General features: G+C 41.6%; 1 protein-coding gene across 1 annotated transcript in view; it reads right to left on the reverse strand.

Moving 5' to 3' along the window:
• Nucleotides 1-13,940, reverse strand: part of tbce (tubulin folding cofactor E) — a 29,875-nt gene that overhangs the window by 10,401 nt on the left and 5,534 nt on the right. The window contains exons 2-9 of the mRNA XM_017435670.3: nt 13,382-13,466; nt 13,051-13,215; nt 11,407-11,492; nt 8,062-8,161; nt 7,874-7,976; nt 3,167-3,243; nt 2,968-3,063; nt 373-437 (exon numbers count right to left, since the gene is read on the reverse strand). Coding sequence (XP_017291159.1) covers nt 373-437; nt 2,968-3,063; nt 3,167-3,243; nt 7,874-7,976; nt 8,062-8,161; nt 11,407-11,492; nt 13,051-13,215; nt 13,382-13,466 — 777 coding nt within the window. The remainder of the gene's footprint in view (nt 1-372; nt 438-2,967; nt 3,064-3,166; nt 3,244-7,873; nt 7,977-8,061; nt 8,162-11,406; nt 11,493-13,050; nt 13,216-13,381; nt 13,467-13,940) is intronic.

Genomic DNA, 13,940 nt, shown 5'->3' on the forward strand with positions numbered 1-13,940 from the left:
GTAACTTTCAAAATGGACGACTTCGCTGCTCTAGCGGAGCTGGTTCGTCTGTAACAGCATTTATATGATCCCTCTATGTGAGATCACAATGATAATCAAACGGTTCAAAACTCACGAAAGAATACTGCACCAAGGAAAGCGTCAAGTATAAACGGCTCCACCGCTCGTACGGTACCAATAATGCGAGGTTCACATTTCAGGATTTTACTATTCCTGGAAGTAGCAACAACAAGGCATCGTAGCCTAGACCTACACACAAGTTTTTCTAATATTGCGCAACCCTATGGATACGTAAGAAAACAGAAAAGAGGAAAAAAAAAATCTATCAAAAATCAAACAATAGAGCAAACATTATTTCATTTGTTACTAAACCTGGAGCAGCATCTTCAAATCGGATAGCAGACAGTCCGGTATCAGACAGGTTGAGCTCCTTCAGTCTGAAATACAACAGCAAGAACATTTTGGAACATTTAGATCACCTCAAATTAGTTTTACAAAAAAAACTTTCCATATTTAAACATTATCTTGTTTTCCTGACACTACAGTACAGTGAGTTGCAAAAGTATTCACCCTATAACCTGAACCTGGACTTTAAATGAATTTTATTAAGTTTAGACAAAATACTGCAGATTATTGAAGTTAAAATAACTTCAATATTAAGGGAAAGTAACTTGATTTAAACAATAATAAAAAATATAAAAGTGAAAAATAGTATAAATGGTAAAAATATATGTACCCTCCCAAAACTCAGTCCTTTGTGCCACCATCGTTAGCAGCAGTTACAGCAGCAAGTCTTTTTTAGGTCCGTCTCCATAAACTCAATCCATCCAACCACTGAAACTTTTGCCGGTACAGGTCGATTTATACGGCTTCTGTCCAGGCAACCTGTTCTGAGCTGGATGACTGGCTGAAATTCATGGACAAATCCAGTCTTCCTGGAAAGTTCAAAGCCTGGGTTTATCAGCATGACATCCTTCCAAGGACCTTGTGGCCCCTCCTCATCAATGCTGTCCCAATCTCTACAGTTGAGATCTTGGAGAGGAAAGTCAGCAACTACATCCGGAGGTGGTTAAGATTACCCAAGAGCCTGAGGAGCATTGCACTCTACGGGCACAACAACAAATTACAACTGCACTTTAAATCCCTGGAAGAGAAATTTGAGGTGACGAGAGCTAGAAAAGTGGTGGAGTATCGGGACTCTAGTGAACTGAAAGGTGGCTAAAGTTGGCATCCAGGTGAGGACAGGCAGGAAGTGCAGTGCAGAGGAGGCAGTCCAAGAGGCTGAGGCAAGGATGCATCAAAGGAGCCTTGTGGGAGTGGTCACAAGGGACCAAGCCGGGTTAGGATCTTTTCCCAACTCCTCAGTTAGACGCCAGAGGGAAGGACAGACGTCGCCTTATCCAATAGGAGGTAAGAGCAGGCGTGGATGAGTTAAGATCATGCAAGAAAGTGGGAATGAGGCAACAGGGGGGCAACAGGGGGCTTGGACACGATGGGAGAACATGGTTGAGAGGAAAGTGACCTGGACCAACATCTGGAAAGCAGAACCTCAACGCATCAAATTTCTATTCCAGGCGGTGTATGATGTGCTTCCAAGCCCATGTAACCTGCACACATGGGGCATTGCAGATTCTCCAGCACGCCCATTGTGTTCCAAGACAGGTACCCTAGAGCACATACTCAGCTGCTGCACCACTGCACTTGGTGAAGGACCTTACTGATGGAGGCATGAATGAGTCTTTAAGGTGATCACTGAAGCTATGAGCACAGGACAGTTTTGGCAAAGAAGTTGTGTCCCTCCAAGAAAACCATTGCATTCATCAGGGCAGGGGAGCAGGCAGGTCCAGTCAAAAGGCCATCGGCAGGCATCCTGACCTCTGCTAGAGATTGGAAGATATTGATGGATCTTGGAAAGCAACTGAAGTTTCCCAGCCACATTGCTGTCACCTCACTCGTCCTTGTGTCTGAGGTCACCAAGCAAGCCATGCTGCTGGAGCTGACAGTCCCATGGAAAGATCGCTTGGAAGAAGCCTTTGAGAAAAGGCTCTTCAAGTTCGCAGGGCTGATCAGCGACTGCAAGCAGGCAGGTTGGAGAGCAAGGTGCTTCCCAGCTGAGCTTGGTTGCAGAGGTTTTGCGGCTCGCTCTTTGGCCAGAGACTTGAGTAGTCTTGGCATTGAGAGAGATTGCAAGAGGAGAGCCATCCGTAGCACCACTGAAGCAGCAAAGAGGGTCTCAAGATGGTTGTGGGTTAACAGAGGAGAACTGTAGAGTCACTGTAGCTAGTTAGACAACTGGACACAAGCTGGGAACTGATCATCCTTGGCTGGGTCACATGGAAGAGGGTGTATGATGTTGAAAGACCCAAAACACCCAATGATTCCAGGAACATCACAGATAATGTGTCCAGATGCATCAGTAGATACATTTTACATATACCTCCACCAGATTCATACCTCAGTTCTAGCCATTTTATTCAAACCTTGTAAATGACTTTCCATGCAATGTCATGCAATATTGAAGATCCTGAGTATGTGCTGTGAATGACTCACCATGAGATATTTTGCTAATAGACAAAGCTGACTACAACAGTTAATGCTAAAGTTCTAAAAAGCAAATGTTGTACAACTAGTTAACCTTTGGAGAATAATAACAGCCTTTGGAATGACTCTCAGCTACTATCACACCAAAGTTAAACTCATTATCAAAAAAGCTCATCAGCAAAACTGACTGAATTATAGCCATTTTTGTGTTTAATAAAGTCACTTAGCTGCAATGGCAATCTCAAATTGGGTAGACTCCAAAAATGTATCAGTTGCAGATATTTATGCAATGATTACTTTCTGAAAGTTTAGTTATTAAAAGGTACTCTGCGCTGACTACTGATAAGTTCCTAACACCTTACATGACATCTTGTTTTAATCACAGTCATATTTATCAGAGTGCAGACTGAGTGATGCTGACTGTACCTGGGCAGAGCAGACAGATTGAGGATGCAGTTCTGTACTAAAGGATTACAGGACAGATTGAGACACTTCAGTTTCTGCAGTACTCCTCCCTCCGGCCTTCAAAGGTTCAGACACAACATACACACTCATGTTGGTTTCTCAGTGATCTGTGTGAAAAATCACAATGTGTAACAGAGCGGAGGGATGACAGCAGAAGTACCTCTGCAGCTCTGTTATGTTGTTCTTTTCTAAAAACAGATCCTCCAGTTGGGGACACATGGCTGCACACTCCAGGACCTGATTGCAGAAAAACAGAACAGAACCAATAATCAAACCTTCTGGAAACTTTAAAGATGAGTACAAAAAAGTTTAAAAAAAAACTAAACAACTGGACTTCTATTCTGTAGCTGAAGACCTTTCACTTCCCATATGAGAAGTTTTCTCAATTCAAAAAACAGAGAATGTCGAGTTCCTATCTTTTAAACTGATTTGTTATGTAAACTAGATTCACATGCAGATTACACTCACTGTCCTCCCAATGGAGATTCGTTAGTTTTTTTTTTTGCCTGGCTCACAAACAACACATGAATGAAGGAAAATGACTGAGTATCAGGCCTAATGCTCTATTGTAAGTCTTAAGGCTCCAGCATACTCCATAACACATCAAAAAGTCGATTCACGGTCATGTGGTTGCGAAACACCTTTCATAGTCTACGAGACACTTGTACAGAATTTTGCTTCTCTTACCGTGACCAGACGCGTTTATTAAACAGACAGTCACAGCGACAAAGAGCCACCTGTGTCTCTGTGTGGTTTTTTTAAGTTCATAGGTTTATAAGTTTTTTCTAGAACGGTTGTAAAGACGACTGTATTTTCTAACAGCCTCAGCAGAGCAGTGGAAGCAAAATGACTCCATTAAAGCTCACTGGCTTTTCTGCATAAACACAACCATAAAAAATTCTGACCAATCACATAATACTTGGCCTAAACCCTGTGAGAAAAAGATCAGCCTTGTGTCCCAAAGTGGTGGATGAAGCTGCTACAAGAATGAAAATGACAATTTTTGTCACACATCCATATGAATGAGAGCCAACTTCATGACTTCTCGTGGAGTATGCAAAGGCCTTTAGAAAGCTGGAATCTGAGACCTCCTCCTCTGTATAAAGTTGGTTTCTCTCGTTTGACGTAAATGACTTCCTCACCCCTCTCTTAAACCATCTGTCTTCTCGGTCCAAAATATGAACATTTTGGTCCTCAAAGAGTGTCCCTTATCCTTAAGGTGTAGGTGGACAGCTGAGTCCTGTCCAGAAGAGGTGGCTCTCCTGTGTTGAGCCATGCGTCTGTGGAGAGGTTGTTCACATGTCTGGAGAACTTTTTTGATGTGCTTCTGTTTGTTCCTTTTCCTTCCCTTCTGTCTTCGTGGGGACGTGTTCAGCCCGATGCTGTAGCGTTCTGATAACAGAGAGTTTGTGTTCCAGAGGGTGGTGAGAGTCAAACAGAAGGTACTGATCTGTGTGGGTTGGTTTCCTGTAGACCTCAATGTTGAGGCTTCCATCTCTTTCCATATGCACCAAACAATACAAAATGCAGCTTGATGCCATTCCCAGCCTCTTTGGTGAACTTGATGTTACTGTCAACAGAGTTGATACCTCTGGTGAATGCTTTTACTTCCTTAGCTTGGATTTTGGTATCACCACATATCTGAACCAATAGCTTGGTGTAGCTCCCTCAAAGGAGTTCAGGGCTCTCTGCTCCACTTCCTCCACGTAGAGATTGGCCACAGTTGGTGACATTGGAGATCCCATGGTGCAACCATGCTTCTGTCTGTAAAAACTGTCGTTATACTTGAAATAAGTGGTGGAAAGGCAGAGGTCCAGCAGGGTACAGCTCTGGTCCGGGATGCAATTGTTCCTGTTGTTTAGGTCATTATCTTGTTGAAGTTTTCTGGTGGTTTCCATTGCTTCTGATGTTGGTAAGCAAGTGAAAAGAGAAGTGACATCAAAATATGCAAGGGTTTTCCCTGGAGCTAGCTTCCAATGTTGAACTTTGATTGCAAAACCTATGGAACTCTCTATGTGATGAGGTGTGTTTCAAACAAGAGGTGTTAAAATACCAGCCTGATGTTTTACGATATCATACGTCACTGGGTTTATGCGGCTGCTGATGGGTCTAAGTGGTGTTCTTTCTCTGTATATTTTGGGAAGTCCAAAGAAACGTGGAATGGATTCCCCCGGATATAACATGTTGTACAATGATCGAATAATTCTTTTGTCCAGTTCAAGTTTTTGCTGGTAGCGACTTCTTTTTGTAGATGCTAGTTGGGTCCCTCTTCAAGTTCTATATGCAGCACCGTTGCTAAGTAATGTTGTTATGTTTTCCTGGTATTCAGAAGTGTTGAGGATCACTGTGCATCTTGTCTTTAAAACGCCAAAGTAATTAATCGATCATTGCACCACAGTTGATATCAAGTAATTTTCAATCTAAGCAACACCTTCATTTATGTGATCAAAGCATCTTGTGTGTTAGCCAGGCAAACCAAGGCCCTAATAACTCTCTGCTATGATGAGAGTGAGTGTAATCTGCATCTGAATCTCAGTTTAAAAGATTGAAACTCCACACATTTTTAGAATTGAGAAAGCTCCTCAAACGAGAAACAAAACGTCTTCAATGTCAGAATAGAAGTCAATTTTTTTAAAACGTATTTGGATTTACCATGTTCTGCATGACTAAAAGTCTACTCCAGCATTTTGAAGACTAGCATCAGTCTTACACAACCAGCTTTCCACAGTACTACTGCTGCTCACAATGTCTGACTTTATATCTTCTGAGGGCTACTTTTAACAAGATAACATTCTGCATGTATATCTCAAGGTACAGATGTAGACACACCCTTTTGTTAAAGAAAGAAAAACCCACAACAATAACTTGAAACTGAAATAACTTTAAACTAAAAAAATAATGAAAAACAGCCAGTGAAAATCAGCTATTGCTTTTGAATTTTTGTTAAACAGAAATATAAACTAATAAAACTGGCCTTGACAAAAAGGATGATATCCTACAAAAGATTGAAAATAATTTGACCATAAAAATATGTTAAAGTAAGATGTGTCCTATAATATTACAGGTGTTGTCCATCTTGTAATCAGTCACTCTGTGAACATTAGTCACTGCGCTGTTTGGTATCATGGTGTAAGGGACTGTATCCAACCTCCTTGAACGTGGCCACAAGAGGAATATATAAATGTAATCAAAAGAGTCTAGTACAACTTCCAAAAAGATTAGAGGTAAACTCCAAAGTCAGGGTACATCAGTGTCAGATTGCACCATCGATCACTGTTTGAGCCAAAGTGGACTTCATGGCTGATGACCAAGGAGGACACAAAATCCTAAAAAGGCCAGACTGGAATTTACCAAAATGCATATCAACAATCCACAAAGCTTCTGTAGGAATGCCCTTTGAACAGATGAGACAACACTGGAGCTTTTTGGCAACAAATCAAATCAGCTCTATCCAAAAACATTTTAAAATCCAAAACAACTAGACTTCGGTTATGAGATTGAAGACGTTTGGCTTCCCATGCAGGGAGCTTTCTTGAGTAAAAACTGGAGAGTGTATGGTTTTAAGCTTTAATCTACTTGAGATGATCTGTTATGCACCTAAATTCACATGAAGATTAATCGCAGTCCCCTCCCACTGGAGAGTCATTAGGAACATTTGAACATTTGTAAACAGCCTCTCCACAAACCCATGGTCAACCCAGGAGAGTTGACCATGTCTCTCCAAGACAAGACTCGACTGTGTACCTACACCTCAAGGATAAGGGACACTCTTGAGGACCAAAATGTTCATAGTTTGGACAGAATAGACAGACGGTTTGAGACAGGGGTGAATAAAGCCTTTCACATCTAACAAGAAAGACCAACTTTAAACAGAGGAGGTCTCCCACTCACCTTCCCTCTTAATCACACCTTCATGCATGTGACCAAGAGGTCATTTACTCAAAGCTCTTCTTTCTGTGAAACTAACATTTATGTTGTAGTTCAGCCATTTCTTTACCCAACATCTGACACAGAAACTTTTTAACATATCACAGCAACCCAACCACAGTGTAAAAACAAAAGCCTCTGTATTCAGCATTTTAGATGTAACTGTTTACATACTGGAAAGACCGGTGTGGGCACGCATGCGTGTGTAACCGCCAACTAGTGGCCTGGCATGGAAATTACAGCAGGTTTAACAAGCACAGCAGCACTGTGTAAACATGCAACTTTTATTCAATCAACATCTGAAAATCTTTAACGTTTCCACGATATCAGCGCTGTGTAAACAGGGCCCTAAGCATCTCTCCTGGGAGACAGGCAAACATTTAAAGATTCTTAGATTTAAATAGCATTCTGCTACTTTAAGCTGTCGTGTTGTGTTCCTTTCAGTTCTTCCATCGTTTTTCAGGTTTTAGACTGAAATCATTTCATGTTGAGGAATGACACAGTTGTAGCTGTTTTGCTAAAAACCTTGAACATAATTTTATGTGTGATCTTATGCAATATGGTGAGATGTCACATCAAGAGTATGTTTTTTGCATAACTCTCAGCTACTACTGCATAAATCTTTAGCTCAATGTCTGTAAAATTGACTAGTTTGACTCCAAAGGTTATTCAGCTGCAGATGTTCATTCAATGATTACTTACTAAAAGTTTCATTATAGTCCATCCATTGGTTCATGAGATATTTTGCTAATGTCACAAAAAAGAAAAGAAAAAAAACAGATATTGCAAAAAACATTATCACCTTTATCGGTGGGCAATGAACATCATATGAGAAGAATTAATATTCTTATACCAATTAAAAATGTACATCGGCATTTAACTTTTGTGGTTAGGTAGTGTATAGTTCTTTTTGATGTGTGAAGTGTACTGAGGGATTTACCTGCAGCCAGGTGAGCATGCAGCCGTTTAGGGCAAGGACTTTGAGGTTGGAGAAAGCCTGGCAGTGAGCCCAGGGGTCAGAAGGTAATCTTAATCTGTTGTTACTATAAAAGATCGTTGTAAAAAAGTGTTCAGTTTGTAAAAAAAAAGCCAAGAACAAAAATCATTCAGAAGAAGAAGAAGCCCTACCTGAGCTGTAGTCCTCTCAGCTTCTCCAGCTGCTCAGTGATGGTGGACACTTCTTCCCAAGAGGACAACAGAGACCCACTGAGGTCCAACCACTGGACATCTGATCACTGCTGTTAAGGCATGCAGAGTTATTATCGCTCGGCACTGAAAGGCCAAGGAGTGGCTGTGTTTCTGTGTGTGTTTTCTGTCTGCCTCAGTCACCTTCCTAGTACCAGGTTTGACCCCCTTTTCCTTCAGAACTGACAAAATTATTTATGTCATAAATTCAACAAGGTTTTGAAAACCTTCCTCAGAGAGTCTGGTCCATATTGACATGACAATGTCACATCTTTGATGTGTCTCCCGTTTTACCGCATCCTAAAGGTGATTGATTGAACTGAGATGACCGTAAAGGCCACTGGACTTTAATGAATCAAGACTCAGATGTTTATCCAATTTCTTATTGTCCAGTTTTGGGAGGTCTGTGTGAACTGTAGCCTCAGTTTCCTCTTCTTAGCTGACAGGAGTGTCACCTGGTGTGGTATTTAGCTGCTGTAGCCCATCTGCTTAAAGGCTGGACAAGTTGTTTGTTCAGAGATGGTATTCTGCATACCTGGGTTGTAACAAGTGGTTATTTGAGCTACTGTTGCCTTTCTGTCCATTCTCCTCTGACCTCTGACATCAACAAGGCTTTTTTTTCTCCACACAACTGTTCCTCACTGGATATTTTCTCTTTTTTGGATCGTTCTCTTTAAACCCTAGAGATGGTTGTGTGTAAAATATCTCAGTAGATCAGCAGTTACTGAAATACTCAGACCAGCCCGTCTGACACCAACAATCACATTCAAAGTCACTTAAATTTCATTCCGTCCTCATTCCGGTTCCGTGTTCGAACTTCAGTTGTCTACACCACATCTACATGCCCAAAGACACAGAGTTGCTGCCATGTCATGTATGATCTCATGCCTCGAGGGCCACTATCCTGCATGTTTTCCTTGTTTCTCTGCTCCAACACACCTGATTCAGTGGTTAAATCACCTCTTCATGTTCTGCAGAAGCCTGTTAATCACCCACTGATTCAAATCAGGTGTGTTGGAGCAGAGGAACAAGTAAAACATGCAGGATAGAGGCCCTCGAGGGTCAAGGTTGCCTACCCCTGGGCTACAGAAATGAATAGAAATCAATACAATGAATGTCCTAATAAAGACAGAAATACAAACTTGTGTGTGAGCATATTCCTCCCTTCTTCCAGATCCATCTTTCCCCACTGCAGCATCCCTCCCACCATGTAACCAACCACTCGTCTCAGTGTAGGATCATGCAACCAGCAGCCACCAATGACTCTGAAGCAGACACCAGCAACGAAAGAGGAATGACCTCTCCTCTTCCTCTTCTGTGTGAGCCAGACCAGACACAGCACCTGAAAAACATCTCTCAGAGAAGCAGCTTCTGTTTCCACTCTTCTCATTGTTCTGATACTACAAAAGATGGTGGAATAGATCTGTGGAGACTTTAAGGTAACAATAAACCCTGTGTTAGCAGCAGAACAGTACCCCCTCCCACTCATCCATGACATACTTGCTGGATTTAGCAGAGGACAACAGTTTAACAAGATTGATCTAAATCAAGATTATCTACAGATGAACTTTGAAATGAAGTCTAATGAATTACTGACTATTGACACACACAAAGGACTCTTCAGATAATGCAGACTTCTGCTCACTTCTGTCAGCCCGCCCCAGGGCAGCTGTGGCTACAATGTAGCTTACTGCCATCAGTGTGTGAATGAATGGGTCAATGATTGTAGTGTGAAGCACTTTGGGGTCCTTGGACTAGATAAAGCGCTATATAAGTGCAAGCCATTTACCATTTACCATTTCTGGTAACACATCAGCTTTGGAATTTTTCCGACAAGCTATGGATCAAATCCTAAATGAGTTGTCAGGAGCCCAGTGTTTCCTGGACGGCATTCTGTGCCCTGGTGCAGATGATGATGAACTGCTGTAAAACTTGGATGCAACTCTTCAAGGACTGAAGAAATATGGGCTGAGAGTTTGTAACGAAAAGTGGGAGTTTTTCCATGTCCTCTGTGGAATATTCCTTTAACTGGATGTCTCCACCTGAACCTGTTAGTCAGCTGAGATCTTTTTGGGGAATACTGAACTACTATGGGGGTTTCATTCCCAATTCAGCAACACTATGGAAATCATCATACCATCTGCTACACAAGGGTAAGGCCTGAAGTAGAGAGAAAGCTATCAGAAGCCTTTTAAAGGAGCCAAAGAGATGCTGACAATATCTGAGGCTGACCATTGCTTCCAATCCAGTTCACCTGTGAAGCTTGGATGCAGTGATTCTCACACATCCTTCCAAATTGTACTGCAGAACAAAATGCTTTTGCATCAAGAGCATGGAGCAAGGCTGAATCTAACTATGTTCAACCGGAGCACAAGGCTCTGAACATTAAATTTGGAGAAAGAAAATTCTATTAATACCTGTATAGAATGAAGTTCACTCTCCTGACCGATCAGAACCCCTCATGACCATTCTAGGACCATACACTGTGATTCCATCACTTGCTGCCTCTCAAATAATTGCTGTCTGGACATTTCCACAACATTAAGTACCGCAAGTCAGACTCTTAATGTAATACAGATGGTTTATCTAGAAATTACCTCTCCCTGTCACAAAATCATAGTGGATATATACTGTGGATATTTCCAGAAGTTGATAAAGCACTTGTCTCATCAGTACAGGTAAAGAGGGAAACCAGAAATAATCCTGTGTTGTCTATGGTTATGAATATGATCATCACAGGTCAATTTCCTGACATTGATGCAGATTTGAAGCCCTTCCTTGCCAGACAGACAGAGCTGTCTGGTTCGGCTGCTTGTTTGTTATGGGCAGGAGGAGAGCAATTATCCCTCAGTCTCTCAGAACGAAGGTATTGTCACAATTTCATGCAGGACATGGGGGGAGAGACAGATCAAGGTGATGGCCAAGAGCTGTTTATCGTATCACAAACTCTGAAACAATCCCCTTCATCCATGGGAGTTCCCTTCAGAGCCTTGGCCTCATGTGCATGTTGACTGTGGAGGTTCATTAAAGAACATAATGTTCCTTGTTGTTGTCAACGCACACAGTAAATGCCCAGAAGCAGCTATAATGAAGTCAGTCACAACAGAGAAGACCATAGACATGTTAGGAAAACTGTTCAGCCCTTTTGGATCTCCACTGCAGCTACTCTGTGGTAATGGCATTCAGCTTGTGTCGTATGAAAAGACTACGCTTCTAAAAGTCAATGAAGTGCAAATAAATGCATATAAATGGCCCCCTACCCCCAAAATGACGTGCAGTTTAGGATACTGGGTGTTGTTTTCCTGATTTCTCCAGGAGCCCCTGGTCCATTCACCTCCTGGCAGTTTAGCACCACTGATGGAAGATTCTCAAATCTGTAGAAACAAACAAAACACAAAAGGTCACTCTGGTCTTCATGAAAATAAAAAAACAACTCTTTATACAGCAGCTAGTTGAAAAACTTAAGTGATCAATAAGCTCGGCTTAATTACTCTTTTTGCAATGTCAATGAAAACGTTTTTTGAAGTCTGTCCAATCTACTTCAGACTTTACAGGGACATGGGCTGCCAACGAATACTCTGTCATTCTCGGTTGTTTGCTGTTGATCATCAAATCATCATTTTCTAAAATGTGCAAATCTAAACAGCCCCAGCTTGTGTGATGTCATTCACAGCAGTGGGTTAGGAGTTAGGTACTTTACAAACACTTTTACTCACTTTATTTTATTGTATTTTCAAAAGGAACTAGCAGTATAGCAATTTTTGTCAACTTTTGACTGTGAGAGCAAAGGATTTTTATTTTAACAGCATGCAGCTTCAGGACCTGTCACCAGAGGGGCAGACTGCTGAGCAGGTTCAACTGAGACTAAAACTTGATTCAGAAATGACAAGTTATACAGTGGTGGTTCTAATAACACAGACTTTCTTCCTTAGTCTCTGAGCCCGTTCACATGAAGGGAGACGCTTCACGTGTCAGTTGATGCTTTTGCACTGCTCCACCGTGTCACCCCTTATTTCCATACAGTAGCAAAAAAAAGCAAGTGGCAGTTTATGAAAAAATACAGCTGTAGTGCTCCTGAATTACAGAAACTAAAAGGAGAAGGGTTCAAGACAGATTCCAGTCACCCATAACAACTCTGCAACTATTTGTCTTGCAGCTTTTCTGAATATGCTCAGATGCACAGCCCTGCCGCTCTGCCGCTCATGAGAAGAAACTGAGAACCCCATAAACATTTCCAGACATCCTGGAAACTCCCTCATGAACGATGTTACCAATTTGTCACAGCATAGTGGGATACTGTGATGCTTCATTGACCTGTATTGCAAATCTCGGCATTTCTACTAAATCAAGTGCAACTTCCTTTCTTGTACGATGAATAAGTGGTCTCAACAGTTCCTAGATGTTTACAAAGTGTAGTTAAAAGAAGAAGGGCTGCATCACGGTGAGAAACCTGGTCCTGCACCAAGTTGTTTGAGATGTGTTGCTGCCATCCTTCTCCAAATGACCTTGTTTTCTTCCCAAAAGTTGTACGGTTTTTAAACATTCCATATGCTGACTATGTTTCATTGTGAATAAAATGTAGATTTATGAGATTTTCAAATCATTGCATTCTGTTTTTATTTGTATTTTAAACAACAAACCAACTTTTACAGAATTGGGGTTACAGACTGAAATTCAATTGAATTCAGTATATTTATATAGCATCTCAGGGCACTGTACAGAAACATTCACATACATTGAAAAAGCCAATTAGTAAAAGATTTTATCTAAGGAAGCCATTTTCTTTTATTTTAACCACACTTTTGCTCTGCCACACCCAACTGTCCAGCTGCCTTGGATCAAGCTACCTCCAGCTGTTCAGCACATCTTATCATTTATAAAAAGCCAAAACAAGCAAACACACCAAATCCTGATTCAGACAGGAAACAGTACCTGCGCTCTTTAACACCAAACCATTTCAGCTTTTTGGAGGAAATGGTGATCTTCTCACTCAGAACTTCTTCTGTGTTAAACTCATAGGTCTGTCGAAAAGCAGTCAGGAAGTCCACTCCGAAACTTGCCTTCCCTGGGCGAACAAAGGAACCTCCTTTAGGATGCCTATGTTAGAGAGAAAATACATTTGACTTCATTCCACACAAATCTTTGATGAAACTTTAACCCTTTTGTTTGTGAAAGTACAGAAATTAAGCAAACTACATTTACTAAAGCTCAGCTTGAGATAAATAAGCATGGAGGAATGCTGAGAGAAAGTGTGGGGGGCTACCTGCATGTGAAATATTTCACTCCTCCATGGCTGCCATCATGTTTGCCTCTCTCGGGGTTATCCCACTCCACACCAAGCCACAGCCCTGACAAAAACACACAGCATGGAGGTTAACCTGTCATATGTGCTCTCAGACTGCAGGTTTACTTGTGGTTCCTAGAGTTTCTAAAGTAGAACTGGAGGCAGAACTAAGCTGCCTTAGTTCTGCTGCTGGAGGACAAACTGACCACATTTCCTCCCTCCACTCTCTTTCCTGTCCTCTCCAACCCAGCAGGTCAGGTAAACTTGTCCTGAGCGTGGTTCTGATTCTGTTAGAGGGTTTTTTCTGTTAAAAATATCTTAATCTCTCGTCTTGAGCACTGTGTGGGCATCAAGGGTGTCGCCCTCAATTGGTTTCGGTCCTACCTGACTAATAGGAGTTTCTGTGTAAAAATTGACAATTTTGTGTCTTCCACAGCTCCTCTTCCATATGGGGTTCCCCAGGGCTCAATCCTTGGCCCTCTTTTATTTGCTCTCTACCTTCTCCCCCTCGGCTCTGTTTTTAGAAAGCATGGCATTT

This window comes from Kryptolebias marmoratus, linkage group LG6 (assembly GCF_001649575.2).
Source record: "Kryptolebias marmoratus isolate JLee-2015 linkage group LG6, ASM164957v2, whole genome shotgun sequence".
Lineage (NCBI taxonomy): Eukaryota > Metazoa > Chordata > Actinopteri > Cyprinodontiformes > Rivulidae > Kryptolebias > Kryptolebias marmoratus.